This window comes from Pygoscelis adeliae, unplaced genomic scaffold, assembly GCF_000699105.1.
Source record: "Pygoscelis adeliae isolate BGI_AS28 unplaced genomic scaffold, ASM69910v1 Scaffold487, whole genome shotgun sequence".
Taxonomy (NCBI): Eukaryota; Metazoa; Chordata; class Aves; order Sphenisciformes; family Spheniscidae; genus Pygoscelis; species Pygoscelis adeliae.
Window position 1 is genome coordinate 166,494 of NW_008825078.1, and position 23,667 is coordinate 190,160.

At 43.8% G+C, this 23,667-nt stretch overlaps 1 protein-coding gene across 1 annotated transcript in view; it reads right to left on the minus strand.

Moving 5' to 3' along the window:
• Positions 1-23,667, minus strand: part of NRBP1 (nuclear receptor binding protein 1) — a 37,804-nt gene that overhangs the window by 10,045 nt on the left and 4,092 nt on the right. Inside the window, exons 2-6 of the mRNA XM_009326910.1 lie at positions 16,836-16,958; positions 16,340-16,441; positions 16,161-16,250; positions 15,613-15,653; positions 14,175-14,269 (exon numbers count right to left, since the gene is read on the minus strand). Coding sequence (XP_009325185.1) covers positions 14,175-14,269; positions 15,613-15,653; positions 16,161-16,250; positions 16,340-16,441; positions 16,836-16,958 — 451 coding nt within the window. The remainder of the gene's footprint in view (positions 1-14,174; positions 14,270-15,612; positions 15,654-16,160; positions 16,251-16,339; positions 16,442-16,835; positions 16,959-23,667) is intronic.

Below are 23,667 nucleotides of genomic sequence, written 5' to 3' on the forward strand. Positions count from 1 at the left end.
TTTTTTACCCAAAAAAAAAATTCCCCCCTTAAAAAAAAAAAATGTGCAAATGAGGTTTTGACTTCTTAAAAAAAAAAAAAAAAAAACACAAAACAACACCCACCCACACAATGCCATTCATGACTTTCAGAACTTCTGCTGGAGACTTGCAGGGACTAAAAATAATTTCTCCTAAATCTATAGTATACTACTGGTGGGCATGAGGGGTAGAGATAAGGACAGCTACAGCCCTATGAAGGGCCAGAGGCTGATCACATCCAGAAATGCAATACTGCTGCAGATGCACAACCATCTGAATACTGTGAAGTTTTTGATTAAGAACAATTTTTTCCTCAGAGTGACCAATACCATTAAGATTTTGGCATTCCCCTGAGGCCTAGGCTGTAACAATCATAGGGTCTCGCTGATTCCAAACGTGTTTGTTCCCTGCCTACAAGAACTATTACTTTGTCCTAGTTTTTGCAGAACAGGGTATTTAAGACTTCAGAAACCCTTCTGCTCTAAAGTCTGATTTATTTTTTTTTTTAATGGAATACTGGATGTCTTTGTGCATCATGCAGTACACATGAACTATCAAACAAGTGTTTTTGTGAACCCTGCTAAACCTAACATCTCTATCACATGCATGACAGCCTCTGACTACCAGGAACTAACTAGACAATCTGGGGATATAAAATAAGACTTATAAAATAAGCCTTCTATTCGTTCTGCCTTTCTTATCAGTACAATGGATTGTAAGAGTAAACAGGAACCCCAAACCCATCTTTAGCTACGCAGCTCTGTACAGAGGTCTGGCAACCACCACCAAGATCCTCCACGTAGCTGAGCTGCTGCTAGGGCAGCACCGCTGTCTGCCAGGGCCAGACCCCTGGAGAAGGGCAGAGGCATCAAGGCCTGCCCTGAAAGAGAGGCACTGTCAACAGTGACAGTGTTGCAGAAATTCAGCACATGCCATGAAGTGTTGGACTAATGTCCTCAGGCAGGAACTCTGTCATGGTGCTACCCAAGACAACACTATCCTGCCAAACGTGGAGCAGAATCAGCCAAGTATAAAGTCATCTTCCAAACAATATTTTGAGTAGCTTCATTTTCCAATGTGTCTTTAAATACTGTTTCTACCACGTCTTGGATGGCAAGGGCCAGTTCACTATCCAGCCATTCTGTCCTTTGCTCCTGGGCCCTGTTTAAGAACAGGGAAGAGGCAGTAATCAATCACAAAAGGGCATTATCAACAGAAACCTTAGCCAGTGATGTAACGTAGGCACTCCCATACCAGAAAGGCAAGTACAATGGAATCCTAGCCCAACTTCTATCTATAGTGGCTGTCTGCACCTCATTAAGGACTTGATAATAAGCTTATCTGCGTCCAGGTCCTATGGACATTCTGCAGTGGCACCAGCATTTCTGGAAAGAGCTGGGCTTGCACTGTCTGTGGGAACTTCCAACTCAGACCCACAGAAAGGCAGTTTTGAATTTGCTGTTGTAGGTCATCCAGGGACCTGTCCCCACTGATATTCTGGTCCTTGTGCCTCCAAACTTGCAGGGTCCCACTGGAATTCCTCAGCGCGTTTTTCTGTCACTGTTGCAGAGGCTGGCTCTGCAGCTGGGTTTGATTAGCCACACTTCGCAAGCCTTTTTCCTGTTGTAGCAGTTTGTATCACAGGTCACGTGCAACTTGGCTGGAAGTCACATGCATAACCTCACTCTGTTATTGCAAAGCTGAAGCAATGCAACATTAGAGCAATGGCATAAGACTACCCGATTCTTCACTGTATGCCATAGAGCTAAGCAGAGGCGGCCTTGCCAGACACATATCTGTTCCATTCATCACTGTGACAGCAACAACATGATATTGAAGTCAACTCTGAAAAACTCACTGGAAGCCATGTTAAACAAGGCAGACCAAAGTGCTGTTACACCTCGTGACAGCATTTTAGAAGCTGGGACAAGAAGCTTTGGTTTTGGTCTGGTCTAGTCACTATTGTAGGTCCATCACCTTAGTGTGCAAGCCACTTAGCACAGATAGAGGCTTGAGAGGAGCTTCACCTGAGCATACATTTTAAAACAAACTCTTAACTGTACAAGATAAGAATACACACTTCAAGGTAGCTCTGACACAAGCTCTTCCAACTGATTTGCATGTGGTTGCTACCTGCCATCCACTACTATACGTAGTGATGACTCTTAATTCTGTGAATGATCAGATGCATGAAGGCTAAGGACAGTTATGTTAAGCAAGACAAACAATGAAGGTCAAAAAGGAATGCCAGATCGCCAACATTAACAATGAACATGCCTTTCTCAGCCACAGAGAAGACAACAGCAAGGGGCAGACTACAAGACCTAGCACCACATGACTGATCAGTCTGGTAGGGAATTAGCAAAGCAAAGATGAATTTTAGAAAAGGATTCAGCCAAATATGGTGTCCGGGTAGGGCAGACGACAGGAAGAGATGTGAAGTACAGTAGAAGGTAGGACAAGCAACTTGCCTTTGGCAAGCTGAACTCAATCTGACAATAAAAGCATAAAGAGAAATAATCAGCATTACTACAGGAACATGCAGAGCTTGCTAAACTTCTCAAACCCTCAAGGATGTGCTAGAGCAAAGAGCTCACCAGGGTAAACAGACAGCTCATCAGAGCACCCGTCAGTCATTAGGAGTGTCAGCCAAGAACGCACTTGGTGGTATTACTTCCCAGCTGTCACCAGTGGCAGGTTTTAGCAGACATGCCCAATCAAACAGTGACTTGCCCTTTTAAACACTACGTGCTGCAGAAGACATTTTCCTCTTGTCCTGTGTCCAATTCACACCCACCTTTGTTCTGCGTTCAACACTTTCTCCTTGCAAGTAGGAAAGATAGTCTGCCCAACAGTCCTTCCTTTCCTCCTGAAGTAGCCATTGAACCACTCGGTCTCTTGCAAATGCCTAAGTATTCTCCAAAGCAAGAGTATATTACTCCACTCTTCTAGTAAAGTGCTCAAGTACACTGTACTCCAGATGTCAGCAGGCTTAGAAAGCAGAGGAAAACAAGATGACAGCGAGAAGGATCAACAATTAACCTTTAAGATTAGTCCCAGGGTTGCTATGCAATCCAGCAACAGGGGACGATTAACCACCTTACCTATGCTGCACTGTACCAGCACCACAGGGACCCAAAAATAATCAACTGAATGCAAGAGCATCTGTTTGCAAATATAAAGGGATGGCCACAGGGCCAGAATAGGTATGAGGCCACATTATTATCCCCTGCAGTCACATGCTCAAGACATTTTCATTACTGCAAAAGGGTGTAAGACTGCACAAAACCAAGATATTTCACAGTTCACTTCATTTGCACACAAAGATGACAACTACATTTTTATTAGGGAGGGCAAAGCCTAGAAAATAAGCAACTAGGAAGCTATTGGAAACAAAAAGCAGCATACAGCCATTAAACATTGAGTCAAACAGGAAAAGCAGTGACAGATTTAAGTTGATCACAGAACACAAGCATCCTACAGCCCTGCAGATCTATATCAGGGGTAAACAGTAAAGGGGTACACAGAGGTAAAGAGTGCAAACTTATTTGCAACACTGAGTCCCCAGAAGCAAGAGGATTTTATTATTTTTAACAGTTCAATATCTAATGAGATGAAGGGGCAAAGAGGTTCAGTACACGAAAAGTTCACTACATACAGTTACCAGTGCCAGATAACAGCCCCCCAGCTGCTTACATCTATGTTCATTCTCACCACATCCATTGACATCACTTCTGAGTAATACAACTAATATCTGCTTAAAACATTGCCCACATTTTACTTCAGAGAAAATACTGCTGAAGCAGAACCAGTAGTACTTGCAACAGAGAGCTGATATCATACAAAAATTCATGTACTTTGAGAGAGGTATCCTTCTCCACAGAAATTAATATAGAATCATAAAATCATGGGATGGTTCAGGTTGGAAGGGACCTCTGGAGGTCACCTTGTCCAACCCGCCTGATCAAGCAGGGACACCCAGAGACGGCTGCACAGGATCATGTCTAGACAGCTTCTGAATAGCTCCAAGGATGTAGACTCCATCACCTCCCTGGGCAACCTGGGCCTGTGTCACCCTCACACTGACAAAGTGTTTCCTGATGTCCAGAAGGACCCTCCCATGACCCAGTTTGTGCCTGTTGCCTCTGGTCCTGGCACTGGGCACCACTGAGAAAAGCCTGGCTCCGTCCTCTTGGCATCCTCCCTGCAAGCATTTATACACATGGACTCAATCCCTCTGAGCCTTCTCTGCTCCAGGCTGAGCAGTCCCAGCTCCCTCAGCCTTTCCTCATAGGAGGGATGCTCCAGGCCCTTCAGCATTTTAGTGGCCCCTCGCTGGACTCTCTCCACTATGTCCCTGTCTCTCTTGTACTAGGGAGCCCAGCACTGGACCCAACACTCACCAATGCTGAGCAGAGGGGAAGGATCACCTCCCTCCACCTGCTGGCAATATTTTGCCTAACATAGCCCAGGATATCATTAGCCTTCTTTGTGGCAAGGGCACGTTGTTGCTCATGTAAATATGAAGGCGTACATATGAATGATGGGAAGGAAAATGATCATGCTGTGTCAGATTTCTTGTGAAGTGGTGGATGATATTTTTATGTTTAAGTAAAAAAGCATTCAGAGTTTTAAACTGACATGTTTGACCACGTCCATTACACGGAAGCAGAAAGTAGGAGTAGGCAGAGCAGGAAATGCAAGACTGTAGACACAAGAACAGATAAAGAGGACCTGTGAGATAAGTACTTGTCAATCCTGGCTGCATGCAGGCTCTTATGCAGGGACTTAGAAGCTTAGTAGCACTTTATCTGGAACAGTTCATGATACAAACAGCTTCATTCCAAACAAAATGTGTAGGGAGATTTGAAACCTGCACACAAAACCAAGCTCTAAGTTCTAGACCAGAGGAATGAAGGTCCTACGGACCAGGCAAACCCCTGCTTGGGTTGCATCATCTAACTGCAATACAGTATTTATATCAAAAAGATGAAGGGGCAGCATGACTGCCATTCTTGCTCAGTTCTTTCACAACTGAAATGGCAGGGCACTAACTGCAGTAGCCTCACATCACAGTGCAAGAATTACATGCAATCAGAAAAACGAGAAAAGACGTTCACTGAAATGCTATGGACTAAGCTGCTCTGGGGGAATCTTTTACTCCCAGAAGAAAGATGTACACTGAAAAACAAAAGTCCTCAGAAACACGGCTATGAAAATTATCTTATGGTCTGAGCAGCTCTGCTTAACAGAAATTTGGATTGAACCAGTATAAATGCATATTCAATTAAAATGCAATTAGGGTCCACAAGTTCAAGTATTTCAAGCTTAACTTCCCTGAATTTCAGACTTCACATCTCTGTGATTTCCGTTGTTTCACAACGTGCCGAAGTGAAGCTGCGCAAATGACCCTGGAAGACTTAAAAAGCAGAAAAGCTCACCCCCTGAAAGCAGAAGCTCAGCCCACATGCCTCAAGGCCTAAATCACAAAATCGTCTAGGTTGGAGGGGACCTCTTGAGAATATAGCTCAACCCCCCTGCTCAAGCAGGGTCAGCTAGAACAGGTTGCCTAGGGCCGTGTGCAGTTTGGTTTTGAGTATCTCCAGGGAGGAAGACTCCACAACCTCTCTGGGCAACCTGTTCCAGGGTTTGACTACCCTCACAGTAAAAAAAAGGGTATTCTTGTGTTAGATGGAACTTAATGTATTTCAATGTGTGCCCATCGCCTCTTGTCCTGTCAGTGGGCACTATAGAGAAGAGACTGGCTCCCTCCTCTTCATTCTCTCCCATCAGGTATTCACACATATTGAAATGATCCCCCTGAGCCTTCTCTTCAGGCCAAACAGTTTCAGCTCTCTCAGCCTCTCCTCATACAAACAGATGCTCCAGTCCCTTAATTGTCTTCGTGGCCCTGTGCAGGACTCACTCCAGCAAGTCCATTATCTTTCATGTACTGTGCAGCTCAGACCTAGACACAGCACTCCAGATGTTTTATCACCAGTGCTAAAGAGAGAAGGATCACCTCCCTCAGTCTGCCAGCAATGCCCTTCCCAACACAGCCTAAGATGCTGTTGGTTGCCTTTATTGTCAGGGTGTGTTGCATGCTCATGATCAGCTTGCTGTCCTCCAGGACCCCAAGGTCCTGGTCTGTAGAGCTGGTTTCCAGAAGGTTAGCCCTGAGTATGTACTGGTACATGGGGTTATTCCTGCCCAGCTGCCGGACTTCACATTTCCCCTTGCTGAACCAAGAGATTCCTCTCTGCTTAATTCTCCAGCCTGTCCAGGTCCCTGTGAATGGCAGCACACCCATCTGGTGTATCACCACTCCTCCCAGTTTCGTATCGTATCTGTGAACTTGCTTCAGGGTACATGCTGTCCCATTGCCCAGATCATTAATGAAAATGTTAAACAGTACTGGCCCCAGTATTTACCCTGGGTACACCACTAGTGACATGCCTCCAACTAGACTTTATGCTGCTGATCACATGCCTCTGGGCCTGGATGTTCAGCTGGTTTTCAATCCACTGCACTGTTTGCTTATTTAACGTATACTCTGTCCGCTCATCTATGAGGTCAAGGTAAACAATACCCCATTGCTGTCCCCCGTCTACCAAGCCAGTCACCTCATTGCAGAAGGCTATCAGGTTTGTTAAGAACAATTTCCCCTTCATAAATCCACTCTGACTACTCCTGATCACAGTCTTGTCTGTCTTGTGTTTGGAAATAGTTTCCAGGATTAGTTGTTCCATCAACTTCCCAGGGACTGAGGTGAGGCTGACCAGCCTGTGGTTCCCCAGATCTTCCTTCTTGCCCCTCTTGAAGATAGTAATGACATTTGCTATTTTTCAGTCTTCAGGAACATCTCCCATTCTCCATGACCTTTCAGAGATAACTGACAGTGGCCTTAGAATGGCATGAGCCTTCTAAAATGCCAATGTTCCACATGCCTTCAAAGGACCCCAAAAGGAGTGGATATACACAACTGCCATACTAATATTAAAATGGGTAAATGAAGACCTGGATGACTATAAGACATGTCCACTGACACATCCTGGAAATCCACATAAAGGCAGAGAAAAAACACAATCCAGCAAAACTGAAGCAGCAGGCACCTTCAATGCAACACAAAAAAGAATAAATTTGACCACAGAAAAGGCAAGTTCTTATAACCTGGAGCACTAAACTGGGTAATTGAAACCTTTTTAGAGGATCCTATTTAATTGAAAATGACAACCAGTCTAGAAGATAGTTGTTTTCTGGTGTTTTCATGAATGAGATGACTCACAGCAGCACAAAGAAAGTATATTGAGCAAGGAAGGCAAGCACGTGAAGCAAGACCCAGCTTTTAAACCTTCTGCAAAATAAAAATAAGAGTTTATTACCATCACGGCATAGCAGGAGGTAAATCCGTTAAGTATGCATTCCACCTGGTGACTATGCAACAAGGTCAAAGACACCAATTCTTACCACTAAATCTGACTTTAAAAAAAAAAAAAACAAAAACAACCAACGCCCTCCCCTCAAACACACACACGTGCTAAATCATAACATACACACACATTCAATCAGGTGTTAGTTGCAATTTCAAAAACTAACCACAGCAATTAGAAGCCCACTGATTGTCACTTACCTATGACTGCTCCTCCTGCCTTGAGGTGTGTGCTTACATACAAAAATCAAGGCAGGTCTCTGGTAACCATTTTTGCCACTCTAGTAATCATAACAGCAGCTAGATCATGAGATGCCTGTCAATATATTACAATTAGAAATTAACCTCATGCTATCCCATCCAGTTTGTTCAACAGAGTTGCTCAAGAACAATCCAAATGTGAAGAATCCTCACTTTATGACAGGCTTTTACGCCACTGGGAGTCTCAAAGACAACACAGACCAAGGTGAGACAAAGCCTTTAAAAAAAAAACCTCCATACTTTGGACTTTCTGAAGCATTCTGGGCAAAAAAGTTCCACTCAAAACTATTCATCTGCCAGATCTCATTCCCAACAGCACCTGTAGTCAGGGACAAACCTTTTCCTCTGCTTGTGAAAGTTTGCCTTAAGTTTTGCCAAGTTTCTAAGCAACTGAAAATGTTTGGCTTGGTAGAGAACATGCTTGACTCTACACATAAAACTGTATGGCTAGAAACTAAACTACATAAATTCATGTTAAATCTTCCTAAATGAATACCAACATGGGTGAAAAAGTTTTCCATTTTTATGACAGATTTTTCTATGTCCACTGATTCCAACTATCATTATTTATTCTCTAAACCACACTTACGTTTTTTTTTTTAACTAGGCCAGATCCAAGATATCCTAGTAACCCCTATTTTATTTCTACATCACCTATTAAGTGTCTCAGGTGTCGTTAAGGGTGTGAAAAACAGCATGACAAGTCTTTAAACATCAGGTAACAAAATCCAAGACAGTGAAGTAATGACTAAAATAAGATTAATTATGAAAGCGTGTCACTCAACCTTATTAGCTCAATGCTCAAGCGAAACAGGAGCCTTATACCCTATATTTAGTGTTTTCAAACCCAAATCACTGTTCAAGTTCTAAGGATTAAACAATTTCCAGCTCTCATATGAACAGTACATAGTGATACCACAGTACTGTTAAAACAAGTTCTCAAGAAACCAGCCAAGAAAGCTCAGTATTTCAAGGCCATCTGATGTTGTTTCAGCAGAAGATACCACAGCATCTTCTTAAGCCTGACAACCACTGGCTGAGGCCCTTTTCTTGCCTTGCTAGAACGAGGGCCTTTGTTCTGCTCACAGAGGTGACTTGATTTCTGAGAAATGGCTTGCTAGTCTTAAGCCTTGTTGCCGTCAGTGTGATTGAACCCACGCTCAGTCATGTTCCCACTCTGTGGGCTTGTTCCTGGACCAGTCTGTCTGCTGCAGGTGTGCCACCTTGCCCCTTCCACCCCACAAAGGCAGCCTGCAGCACATGACTGCCACAGCCCAACTTGCCCAGCTTGCAGCACTCTGGTAAACAAGCCATCCACAAGGAAATCTGCCCTCCTAATGCCACAAGCCCTGACTACATCAACTTCCCCCTCAGCTATGTAAGATCCCAGATTTAGCTTTTTGAGAGAACCTCTACTCTGCTGGCAATGCAGAACAGCACACCACATCCTCCTCCTGCAAACACTAAGAAGGCACAGAGCCCATTTGGACAGGCCCTTCCCTTTCCACCGCTTCCAGCTGACAGTTGATAGGTTCCCAACTCAGTAGAAACAAACTCTAGCCATCAAGAACAACCCTGATGGCAAAAAATAAAATAATTATTTTAAATGTAAATGCAGCATTCTATTTAATAGAGTTACAAATTGCAGCACTCAAATCCTTCTCTAGCCCCCACCAGCCCAACTCCTTCCTCATATGCACAAGTTTCCCCAAAAAAAGAGCTTTGTCTGGGAAAACATAAATAGTAAACCTTACTTCAAACAGGGACTCATTTGGGCAGGATGTCTCTCTGGCCTTCAGGAGCCAGCCACATTCACTGAAACATTCAACTTAAAAACAAAACATCTAAGGAGTTAAAACTACAAGCAAGCAATTGGATAGCCAAGCACAAAGCAAAGGCTAGTCCAGGTTTGCTGCCCAGCCAAGTCTAGCAGAGCACTAGCAGGAAAGAGCCTAATGTATGTCGAAAGTTCAGCTGGGAAGAGCTCAGAACAATGCATCTGCTTGGCTTGACATGCAGGAGCCAGCATGCACTAGGGTCCATGGACTAGCACGCTCTAAGAACAAGGAGAGGAGAAATAACAACCATGAGACTTCACAAAGGGCAGTGCTCCCTCTCTGTAAGGCTTTGGCTGAGTGCACAAGGAACAGTTTGCATCCCAGCACAGAACACAAGGTCTCAAAGTAGGATGCACCTAAGCCAAACAGTTTTACATACCAGCCTTATAGCAAGGGAACACTATATAAATAAATTAGAGAGAGTGTGTATGTTTGTGTGTGTTACAAATATAGATATACACACACATATATATACACACACACAAATAAAATAATGTACGTTACATATATAGTGGTATCACATCACAGGAGCGGAAAAGTTTGCTCACCATTAGCAAATATCCTATGAAAGACTGTTGATAACAGAGCAGCCCGTAAGCGGGAAGTAAAACGAGATAGAAGTCAATGAGTTGATGAAACAGCAAGCACTTGACATCGATAGACACAACTAGGTCAGAATCATGGCAAAACATGGACAAGACTGAGAATCTGGCTCTGCCTCCAGCCACCTTTTTAAAATAAATTTACATAAGGAACATCAGTGTTTCTAATTGAGAACCCGACTGGGCAAGGGAGACAAGACACCGCTGACCAAGTAGAAGATTACGGGCAGCTCTGAGGCTAGGAAGCTGGAAATTCTGTTCTTTCTGTGAGTGCTCTACAGTCCCTTAGCACCCCCTTCAGCAGACAACTACCTTTCTCTACATCCCAGCAGCTTCTCCTGGGCATGGATCTTGGCAGCAGAACCCATACTTACATACCTGGCCACATAATTTAATAGCAGAGTTAATACCAAGTAAGACTCAGTCTCCTGGCACCTTGGCCTGGAACTGAAAAGAGACTCTGGACAGACTGCAATTAAATATATAATGAATCCTAGAGGTCAGGTATGTTGAAGACAGGAAAGCATATGCATCAGCTGAATGCCTGGAGGCACTACTTGGAAATATACTAGCACAACACTAAACTTCCCTCTATGCTCTACTGGAAGTCTCACTCAGCACATGCTAATACATGGCCATGTCTCAGGGGCACCAGAAGACATTACAAGACACTCCAGTTTGAGGCCTCAGTTCTGTTGGGGCTGCCCAAAAGGATTTTTAATTCAAACCCATCAGCTCTTTCCACCTGTGACTGGTTCTTACACTCCCAGTGAGAATTACAAGAAACAGCTCCCAACATTGCTTAACACAAGCAAGCAGCAGCATCGAACACCCTGTCTAAACACACTGTTCTCCTTCACACTCCGAGTACCTTTGACCTGTCACAGTAAAACAACTCACAACATGGTCCCTTTGCAGGCCCACTTGTTAGACAATACAGATATGCACAGATGCAACATAACGTTGCATGTGGATCCTGTGGAAGAGTACACAGAAGAAAATTTGGACCTCTCACAAGGACTGTTTTCATCTGACCACAACTCCAGAAAGCAGCTGGAACATTCCAGTCTCTGGGAACACCAGTGGCAAGTTTAAGAACCGTAGGTGTCTTTTCTATCCACATCACAAGTTCTCCAAAGCTCCCCACTCATTTGACACTTTTCCTCCTTAAATCTATTAACCCTGCACTTTATGGCACTGAAAAAAAGTTAGTAAATTAATGGATTAGGGATGGCTTTTGCATTTAAGCAGTATGAGAAATCCCCCCTCTTTCCCACTCCCTTTTTCTTCCACAGAGAACCCCCAGCATATAAAGATTTCATCCCTCTTCCCAAAACTCAGTGCAATAGTAACAGCAACACCCCGCTACTAAATTAATCTCCTTTCTTCCTGCAGTGCACAGGTGGCTCTAGAAAGAAAGACTGATCCAGAATTACATGCAGAAAAACAAAACCAGTGGTCAGTCCTGCTAGTGCATGCGCTTCTGCAATCTGAAGTAGCAGCAAGGCAAAAGGGCTGTTCCCACACCTAAACAGGTGTTACAGGAACAAGTACCAGCCATTTCCAATGCGACACAAGTCACAGGCACTACTCTTCCAGTACCTCCTCACCTAGCAGACAGAAGGATGTTTTGCAGAATACACCAGCAGCTTCCTTTCCCAGATTTTTGCCCCACATTCAGCAAGTATTCTCTTTTGCTTAAAGTAAAGGGAAGAGGAGCTTTTAGGAGTGTAGCCCAGAATGGTGCTGGGGACAGAGACAGTATCAAAGAGCAGATCATAGTGCACTGAATCATTGTTCCCCTTAAATCCATGAGAATTACTGCCCTGCTTCTTTTAAGCAAACACAGGAAAGTTTTCAGATACCAGCCAGCTGTAAGAAATAACTACATGAAGCAATAAACATGGGCCTAACATTGTCAGTGACCCCAAGCAGCTATTGGCTCTAGGGCCCTAACATGAAAATAGCCTGTCTGGCTACTGCACAGCCAGCAGTACTAGAGAATCTCAAGCTCGAATACATCCAGCAGTTCTGATGACATAGTTTTGACTTTCCTAGTTGGGCAGGCACTACAGGAATAAGAATACATTCTGCAACACTGGCAACTTTAATTCCAGCCTGCACTGGAGCCATAGCTTTCACATCTGGAGGATTCCTCTTCTGACCACAATTCCACATACACTCACTACCTTTTTTATTTAAGGACAGACCAGAATCTCCCAGATAATCTTCCCTTCTGAACACAACATGAGCAAGGCAGCCTACAACTGTGGAGTAGAAGAAAGTTTGCTCAGGAGCAACTGCAATTAAGCACTGCTCCTGCACAGTCACACTTCCAGCACATGTCCTCTTCAGGACTACCATGGAATCTTGCTGAGGATACAGTTGATACAGCACACAGACACCCACTACTCCTTGAAAGAGCACATCCGTCTAATTGCCTCTGTCCCTCCACCATGCCTAAGAGAAGCAAAGCTCTGTGGAATCAGAGGGAGCAGGCAAAGGTGTAACTCTGTTGAGGCAACTGTTTGTAACCCACACTCAAAGAGCCACCTTTCTTCTAGACAGCCTCTGAATGGCACTGCTGGGAGTCTGAATGCTCTTGAGAACGTCACGTTTACTGATCTGCAGAACCTCCCTCCGGTAAAAAGCCACAGCTCTAGATACCAACTTCAAGTGGTTTGTTTTTACAAAGTGCTAGCTACCAATCAGAAAGATTGCAGCAGTATAATACTTTTAAACTAAACTATAAAGAGAAGGATCTCTTATGTGCTTGAGTCTACAATAGACTTCCCATAAGTGGCCTGAATTGAATGCCAGGGAGCCAGTTGCGTTTGCCAGCATACAGGTATCCTATGTACACAACTCTTGGAAATTCCTCCTACCTGGACAAAGTCAGGGAAAGATAATAAAGTGAACCCCATGATGTCATCAGCCTGTATGAAGAGCAAGATGTCACCAAGTTTACAGACAGATAGAGAACTGAGCGTTCCTTCTTCCATGACTCAGTCTCCCTGGGTACAAGCATGTATCAGAAGTTTGTTATAGAGAACAGAAACCCCTATTCTGGAACAAAGAGACAATACAAGAGTTCTTTGATGGAAAGAAAAGCCACAGAGGCCTGCTGTTTATGAAGAGAAGCTATTTTTAGATGACAGGCGAAGCAGAGCATTCTTTCCTGTACACTGTCAAGATCAAACCAAGAATTCACACAGACAAAAGCCTACAGGATGGCAAGTGCACACTCCTCAGGTTTGAGAATACCTGCAGAAGTCGGACGACAGATAGCAAAGCTGTCACTTGAAAGGGTATGTCAAGGTACAGTGTAATGCATTCTGACTGTAGACAGATTTTGAGAGACATAGGAATAGCAAAGGTGAAAAAAACAGAGTATGCAAGGATGCACTGCACTGCCAGAAAAATCACTTCTTGCTTATGAAATAAAACATTTCAGCACAGGTGGCTGCCTGAACAGGGCATGTCTTTGCCAAACAGGCCCAAGGCAAGCTAGCATCCTGAAGTGCAGGCCAAAGTGAGTGATGCTAGATGAGGATGCAACAACAAGCAGCTTGCTGCAGCTAGAGTCTATAACCTTGATTAATAAATGCTGGTTGCTACAAGAAGCACTCATGCGGCCTCAGTGGACACAACTCTCAAAGCTTCACAACACTGGGAAGAGAACGCTGTGTGTATTAACATGCAAAAGACTGCAGAACAGGTGAATCCAAGGATAATGTGCATACAAAACTTGAAAGCTTCAGCACCATTTCTTGGGTCAGTCCCTTGAGCTCAAAAACTGAGGAAGGGGCTAACAAGGGAAACAGTATCCAGTATCAGTCCTTCCTGCGCCTGAAGGTGGTCCAACCAAGAGTGAATTCACTACCCACCTCTGGCCCAACTGATGTGGAGGTGGCGGAACATGTACATATATGCCTATAATGACAGATAACCTTGAAAGGATTAGATGCCTTTTTCTGTTTGAGCAGTTTGTCTCATGGGCAAGGATCACCTCCAAAAAGCCTTACCTGACCCAATTTTGATCAGTCCGTTGTGCTGAATGAAGATCGTGTCACAGGTCAGGTTACCATGGATGATTGGGGGATCACAGGAGTGGAGGTAGCTAGAGATTCAGAACAGAGCACTTGTCAGGAGACTACCGAGGCTGAGGCCAGGAATCCCTGCCTTCATCCCTTCCCTGTCTCAAGCAACATCAGAAGAGAACACGAGGGCAAAGGGCACATGCCAGGAATTTACAACAGCAGGGAGGTACAATTAAGTGACTGTACATCAGCCTCTAGGCTAGGAGAGAATCATGAAAATTAAGCAATTGTCTCTAACTAACAACCTCCAGAACATGGGGGAAAGAGAAAGCTTCCTCTGATCAGTTCCCAAGAAACCCAGGGTACCAGGGGTAAAGAAACTGTTTCATCCATCCCAATGCTGCTAGGTGGGTGCTAAAATAATTCAAATTTTATACCAAAAATATCAGAACCTTATTCCGGCCCTACTCCCAGGGCATCAAAAATGCACTCAGTGCTGTACAAACATGGTTGGTCATGTTGTCCAGCAGGCACAAATAAAGCTTTTCAGTGCTGGGGTCCCAGGTACATTTGAGGCTACCTGTTTTTGCACCTCGCTCTGCTTGGATTTATGTTAGCAACCAGCACAAATAAGGGCTGTCAGCTCCCAAAAGCTTATTAGAACCCCAGCTATGCATCAACAGCTATATTTAGCCAAATGGCAACAGAATTTTCTCTATGGAGTGGGAGTCTTGCTCTGACATCTGGGTTATTGTTTTTCCAAGGCTCTTATTAGCTACACACCAACTCTGGCTCAGGTAGAGAAGAGTCTTTAAAATCAAAACAAACAAAAAACCCACATTCTGTTCAAATGGGTTGCATTAAGATGGCTGCAGAAGATCTGCATCATCAAGAAATGTATAGATCCACATACACTTCTAACAATATCACACCACAATAATCATTAATCCATTGCATGCTACAGAGCTGCAACCTGCCAAAATTAAGAAAATTTTCCTCACTCCTCTCACATGGAATCTTATTTCTTTGAGACTTCTTTGCAACATCCTCTTGGCCATGGTCAGATCCAGGTTATAAAGTTGGATACTCTGGAGGGTTTCCTGATGCTCAACTCCCACACTCGCTATCATATCAGTCGCAACTGTTGCGATCTAAAACCTACAGTGCACCTGTTTCTCTATTTTAGAGGCTTCAATATTGTCTAACTGAAGACTCTGGGATTGTTATAGGAAGGGCAGTTGCCACTCTGCAGACCGTGACTGGGATAAGAATCAGGCTGAGTGACTGAAAGTGCTCTGCAGGCTCCATTCCATGAAGCTTGCTAACATTTGGCAGCACATATGTTTACAGCTTTTAATATTCTAGCACAAGAGAGGCTACACTTAAACAGATGGCTAGACCACAAGACCAGTAACTCACATACCTGAGAGCAGAGAGGATCTGGGTACACCATCGCTTCCAGGCCTACAGACACAGGAGCAAAAAGGATTAAAATCATTCAAGGAAGAAGAACTAATCCATAGTTCTGTGATTCATAGCCCGTTCATATGAAGGAACATATCCTCCATTCTGTGGCTTTTACCCAGTACAGGTGTGTAGGAAGTAAGAACTTAGAGGATCAGTACTCATGCTCAGTTTAGTTTCTACATATTTGTATGGGTCAAGAAACACGCCTCCCCTCCTAATTCCTCTCATGCACAGATGTCTTCCCTCTTTCCTATATGCGCACGTGGAAAGGGACGTGCCTGTCACACCATACATATGAAGCTGCAGAACTGCTGGAAACAAAGCAAACAGCACAGAACAGCTGTCCAAGAGAACCTGCAACTAAACTAGTTTACAGTAATAAAAAGGAATTGCAGCCACATGTTATCACCAGATTGCCTTCTCACCAGGATCCTCTGCTGAAAGAGCTTTCCAGAGGCTGATGGCACTAAGTGAAAATAGGCATACATGAAAAAACAGAGTTACCTTTTCATTCATAGTTTTGTGGTTTTTCTTTGTCTTCTTCAGGAACTGTTTCAAGCTCCCTGAAGACATATATTCAGTGATGAAGATCACCTGTAGGGGCAGTATGAGACATTACCCTCTGCTTCACTAACTACCTATAGGACATACGGTGAGAAAACCCAACAGACTGCTTTACTTACCCTGGCCTTATTCTCCTTCACATCAGCCCAGTATTTGTGAAACTTCACAATGTTCAGATGTTCCAGCTGAATTAAGTTGTCAAACACCGCTTTAACTTTTTCCTTAACATCAGAAAGACAAAGACATGTTACATCAGAGACCACATCAGCCCACATCTTACTTTTTTCTTGGGTCTTGGTCCCCTTAAACAACACTGCACACTTCAAGCTCCTATGCTAAGAACAAACAGCATCTGATTTTATCCTACACAGCACCTCAACTGAGCATGGTTTGATCACCAAGACTAAATCAACACAAGAGCCCATGGAAATAGCACAACAACAGTTCTCATCACATTTCCTGCACAGCCCAGGCTTAAGCTGAATTTGCTACATTTGAGCAGCACAGCACTCCAAATCCAGCCAACAATCCACATGAAGAGTCACCAATATCTATAATCCCACCCTGGTGCATGGGATGTTTCCTGCATCTTGTTAGGAAACATTATCAACTTACTTCCTGAAGCTTAAAGTTCTTCCGCTCAGAAAACTGAACCTCATTCCAAACAACTTCCACACCTTCTTCTGTATCCATGGCCAGGTAGGCACTATCGATCCCTGGGACATTGCGCTGATTCACCTGTATGGGAAGGATGGAGACAGATGTGAGTTCTAAGCCAGCAAGACCAGATCATTACTATGCATCCTTCATTTGAGTATTATGAACTTTGCTCATTAACTTCTAAATAAATGAGCATTCCAGGACAGGATTGTGCACATATATTTTAGGAATGGGACATACCCAAACGTGAGTACGTTGCAGGCCACATAAGCAGCAAGCCCTGGGCATATCTGAGGGAAAACTTCTTTTGCACAAAGGCTTTTTTGTAGTAAAAGCTGCCTTTTGGCAACAATACATTAGATTTTTATGTTTTACGATACCCGTAGCTCATTTAACCACCAAAAAAACCCATCCAACCTTACAAAAGGGATATAAAAAAGTCTCAAGAACGCAGACACAACTTTCTGGAGGAATTTTCTGAACGGTGATAAGACACAAAACTCAAGAGGAGAAACTGATCCAAGCAGAGAAACAAAGGGAAAGCTGCAAGTTGGAAATAGACTTAGGAATGGATTACACAATTAAAACTGCTACAATAATTTCTTTAGTTAATAAATGCAAAAGTTAACCCAGCACAAGTACACCCACACCTAATATTAAAGACATAGATGAGCACTAAAAAAGCAACAAGGTAAGGGGAGGGGAACTGACAAAGCAAGAGTTTAAAGCCTAGCATGGGAGTGGCTAGGGCTGTGGAAGTATTTAGTGCTAGAAGACCTGCATAGATATAAGCTTTCAGGGGACGAAGGGATTGAGAGCAGCCCTGCCGAGAAGGACTTGGGGGTACTGGTGGGTGAAAAGCTGGACATGAGCCAGCAATGTGCGCTCGCAGCCCAGAAGGCCAATCGTATCCTGGGCTGCATCACCAGCAGCGTGGCCAGCAGGTCGAGGGAGGGGATTCTGCCCCCTACTCCGCTCTGGTAAGACCCCACCTGCAGTACTGTGTCCAGCTCTGGGGTCCTCAGCATAAGAAAGACACGGACCTGTTGGAGCGGGTCCAGAAGAGGGCCACGAAAATGATCAGGGGGATGGAACACCTCTCCTGTGAAGAAAGGCTGAGAGAGTTGGGGTTGTTCAGCCTAGAGAAGAGAAGGCTTTGCGGAGACCTTATTGCAGCCTATCAGTACTTAAAGGGGGCTTATAAAAAAGATGGCGGTAGACTTTTTAGCAGGGCCTGTTGCGACAGGACAAGGGGGAATGGCTTTAGTTTAAAGGGGGGGTAGATTTAGACTAGATAGAAGGAAGACATTTTTTATGCTGAGGGTGGTGAAACACTGGCCCAGGTTGCCCAGAGAGGTGGTGGATGCCCCATCCCTGGAAACATTCAAGGTCAGGTTGGATGGGGCTCTGAGCAACCTGATCTAGTTGAAGATGTCCCTGTCCACAGCAGGGGGGCTGGACTAGATGACCTTTAAAGGTCCCTTCCAAACCAAACTATTCTATGATTCTAAGATGAACACCACTCCCAGCAGCAAAGTTTACCATAACATTGTTTTTCCTTAAATAAGTAGCAGCATCCAAAGATGTATATGGGTTCCTTCCTCCAACATCTAGAGCATCTTGCTGTTCTGTAATGCCTTTTACATGCTATTTCACAGGCATGCAGAAGTTACAGTCGTGGTTAAAGTCCTACTGCACCAGGCAATGTGCAGTGATAAAACTGGATTCCTATCTCCAAGTACTTAGAGGAGAGAAGACAGAGGGTAGAATTTACCTTTTAATTGCCAGTCATCAACCATTACTATTCACCATCAACTGGCCACATACCCAGAATCACTTCACCTTCAGCTGATCCGATTCTCCCCTTGAGGTAAAAGTTAATACAGAGATTAACTCAGACTCATCTTCCACTTATATTACCTCAAAATCCTGTCAGTTTCACAGCTTCTCCTACTCATACTGTCTCACCATCTCTTCCCTCACTAGGGAGCCCATCAGCATCCCATTTGCTTGAAGTTTCTCACCGTATACAAGGGCTTCCCCAAAAATCCCTTCCCCCTTGGCAGCCACTTTTAACATGATCAAATTTACTCAACTTCAGCTACAGTGTTATGCTAATGAGAACTGACACGAATGTTCTGCCACGCACAACACTTAAATGAATTAAAACACTATACTATAGGAAATAACTACTGATAACACAATACTAACTAATAAAACTAAGAGAAAGAAACCAGTTTCCAATGGACAGTGCTTTTAACTCCAGTAGACTAGGTACAGACTAAAAGCATCCAGCTGATCATATTGAAATACAAAAAAAACTAAGGTTTGTATTTATAAAGAAACTCTGCTGTCGGAGGTGGGTACCACGAAGAACTCATAGGTCGCGCTAACAATCAGCTAAACTTGAGCTCCTGATACAATGCATAATGACAAGGACTAACACAGTGACGGGATATGTACACATAAGAATTGTGAGCAGAGAAACAAGTCCACTGAGGTAGTAAGTTTACTGCTGTACAATATCAATTCAAAAAGTTTGCATTATAAACATCTGCTCATTGGATACTAAACTACAAGGTGCTGTTTACTCTCTCGAGGGACAACAGGCCTTGCAGAGGGATCTAGATAGATTGGAGCATTGGGCAATCATCAACCACAAGAAAATGAAACAAGAACAAATGCCAGATTCTGCACCTGGGACGGAGTAATGCCGAGCACAAGTCTAAATTGGGAGAGGAGTGTCTGGAGAGCAGCCCTGCAGAAAGGGGTCTGGGGGTGCTGGTCAGCAGCAGGCTCAATAGGAGCCAGCAGTGTGCCCTGGCAGCCCAGAGGGCAAACCGCATCCTGGGGGGCATCAAACACAGCAAAACCAGCCAGTCAAGAGAGGGGATTGTCCTGCTGTATTCAGTGTTGGTGTGGCCTCACGTGAAGCACTGTGTGCAGTTCTGGGCCCTCACCATTTGAGAAGGACGTGAAGGTCCTCAAATGCGTCCAGAGGAGGCCAACAAAGCTGGCGACGGGGCTGGAAGGCATGTCCTCTGTAGGAGCAGCTGAGGGCTCTGGGTTTGCCTCGTTTGGAGAGGAGGAGGCGGCTGAGGGGTGACCTCATTGCTCTCTACAGCTTCCTGAGGAGGGGATGTGGGGAGGGGGGTGCTGATCCCTTCTCCCTGGGATCCAGGGACAGGACGCCTGGGAATGGCTCAAAGCTGCACCAGGGGAGGTTCGGACTTGACATGAGGAAGCATTTCTTTACCGAGAGGGTGGTCAAACCCTGGCACAGGCTTCCTGGAGAGGTGGTCGATGCCCCGAGCCTGTCAGTGTTTAAGAGGCACTTGGACAACTCCCTTAATAGTATGCTTTAACTTGTGGTCAGCCCTGAAGTGGTCAGGCAGTTGGACCAGATGATCCTTGTAGGTCCCTTCCAACTGAACTATTCTATTCTACTCCATCAGCAGCCTGACAACTTAGACTGACAGCCAATCAATATAGGTGGGATTCTTTTTTATGAGCTTTCAAGGGACTCCTAACAGGCCCGATGACATTCAGTATTCTGAAACTGCAGATGACACACTGGAGTGATAAACAAAAACAGTGAAACTAGAGTGATACAGATTGCTCAGTAAACTGAGCAGTAAATTATTATGATAAAACCAGATGCAATGGGGTGACACAGGTAGGAATAAAGAATATAGGCCATAATTACATGAAGACAGCCTGAGCTACAGAAATAACTGTTGAAAACAAATCACAGGAGACAAGCAGCTTAGCATGAACAATCCCATTCCCTTCCCACCCCTCGTCTCCTGCATAACTGAGGGGTAAAAGGTCCGAGATTTGATTTAAGGAGATATTCATCGTATTTATCGTAAGAACATGATTTTCTCTCTCTCTCTCTCTCCACTGATACTGACATCTAAATACCTGGCCAGGCCTGTTATGTTTCATCATTAAAGAAAGCTGAAAGAATGAAGATAATTAAGGACAGAACATTTACTCCTTCAAATTTTAGTGTAAGAAATATCTTAGGGATGACTAGTATAAGAACACCTAGTACAATTAATAAAGCTGAATGCCAAAAGGCTTTAACTTAAGAAAAGTTTAAACAAGCCCCCAGTCAACAGAAAGGCAGGTATGTGTTAGTATTGCAGGGACAAGATAAAAGCCACGATTACCGACACCCAGTGCCCATGCATCCCTCTATATTCTCTTCCTTCGTCATACTGCCTATTGAAAGACCTTCTAGCTTTACTGGATTAATTAAGTCCTCAGGTACTGACAACTACTCAATACATCTGCCCTAATACAGCCAGTAGATGTGGATTTATCATATCTTCTCCCATTTCTGGACAAGTTTACCAAACGTAAATAATTCCCATGACTCATAGGCAATATGTCAGGGCACCAGATATGACTCAAGACACCAAACCCATCTGACACACTGATGGTAATTCTCAGTTCAAGAGGAGATTCAACAGCTTGGGCAGAAGAGTAAAAGGGGAAAAATGCAGACAGACAACTGAAGAGGTGACAGCAAATTCCTCCTCTGTTCAGGTTGCCAAATCACTGTTTCACATAATCCCTCCCTATGCTCAGCAAAGCAGAATCCTAAACCCCCATGAAAGCATGCTCTGGCACTTGCCCTGTACCTTCCTGAGGGTTATGGCCAGACGTTGCCTCTGAGCAGCTACTGGTAATTGATGGATGGCTGCAAGCTTAACAGGTCACAATTTGGAAGCAACGTGGCAGTTAACACTACAGTAAACAGAGGTAGTTGTAGGAATATAAATTTCAACTTCTCCACAAGCCTGACTGAGCAAGAGGAAATAAAAATGGCACATTCAAAATGCTGCCTTCCATGTCTTGCCCTGAAGGGTAAGGAGTGCAACCAGCAACGTACGTAGCCTGGTACACCCACACCCTGAAGAGACAGCAGAAATACTGTTCTCGCCTTGAAGAGTGCTCACAACCTGGGCATCAACACAGGATGAAGGTGATGCAGGTTGTCTCCTTACTTTGCCCTAACTTCCTGCAAGCTTTGTCAAGTAATTTAAGACTGACTGTTTCAACTTGTTTAATTTTCAGTGGTCTTTTATGACCCAGACCAAAGACAACAAGTTGCCTGTGAACTATGCTGATGAAATGACAAAAGAAGACTTGCTCAAATAAAATACCCTGTGTTCCTAGAGACAATGTATTACTCTGAAATGTTTCTTTCCCAGAAAGCCCACATAGACTAGGCAGCTTTTAAACTATGAAGACTTTTTTTTAACTGAACTCAGTTTTGCATGAATTTGAGGTAAGACAGAGGAAGCAGTTCTACAACCACAAAAAACTTACAGCAGAAATACTAATGTAGCTCTTTGTCCATATAAACAGGAGGTAAAGAAACTCAAGAAGAATTTCAAGTGAATTTAAGTAATTAAAGGGGAGTGGGGGAAAGATTTAAATGCTATTACTTCAAGGCATAACATAGCTCTAAGGGAAAAAAGTTCAGAAGATATATTTCCCTTAGGCAGGTTATTCTAATTGTCCAATGCATATATTTTCCATAGCTATCAAACATCTGGATACCTATCACTGAAAGGACACAGACTTCTGGAGAGACGTTATGTAGTTCACATGATCTGTCAATTAAAAAAGAAAAAAAATAAAAATACAGCCTAAGCCACAAGTGACAGCGATGATTTACAATCAAGAAAAAATGTATAAAAATTGGAAAAAACCCACAATAATTAGAATATCAGTACAGAATGAAACTTCACATTGAAGAAAAGAGATCAGGAATGGCAGCACTTTAGGCCAAACACTTACGACAAGCAGTATACTCTCTGCAAGAGTAGCATGAATATGTTAAAAAGTTACCCTGGCCAGTTACCCTGGCCACTTGTTTAGGCCAGAGAAAAAGATCAAAGCTCTGCTCAACCAGCTTGGCAAATGCTTGTGAACAGAAATAATATACCTACAGAAGACAGTAGCTGGACCACAGAGAAACATTACTTCTCATTGAACTGTGGCAAAACAAAAAGTAGCATATTTACCAACAGAAAGAGGAAACAAAAGCAGCTGTTTGCTTAGATTTGAAGCTAATCTAGAGTGGAACAAAATCAAAGAATGCAAGATCCACTGCAGGCAAAAGGAAAAAAAAAAGACCCAACAAAGAAGCAAGCCTACTTCACGTTTTAATTAAACTGACAGCACTGGCCTTTGCAATTATATTCATGGTAGTAAAATGCTTGAAAGGTGTTAATTCAAAAAAAAATTAAAATAACTAGTTGTGCTGGTTTTGGCTGGGATGGAATTAATTTTCTTCACAGTAGCTAGCATGGGGCTACGTTTTGGATTTGTGCTGGAAATAGTGTTGATAATACAGAGATGTGTCAGCATTGCCCAGCAGTAACTAAAACAGAGTCAAGGCCTTTGCTCCCCACCGGTGAGTGGCTGGGGGTGCACAAGAAGTTGGGAGGGGGCACAGCCAGGACAGCTGACCCCAACTGACCAAAGGGATATTCTGTATCATATGACATCATGCTCAGCATAAAAAGCTGGGGAAGAAGAAGGAAGGGGGGGACATTCAGAGTGATGGCATTTGTCTTCCCAAGTAATCGTTACACATGATGGAGCCCTGCTTTCCTGGAGATGGCTGAACACCTGTCTGCTGATGAGAAGGAGTGAATTAATTCCTTGTTCTGCTTTGCTTGCGTGCATGGCTTTTGCTTTACCTATTAAACTGTCTTTATCGCAACCCACGAGTTTTCTCACTTTTACCCTTCCGAATCTCTCACCC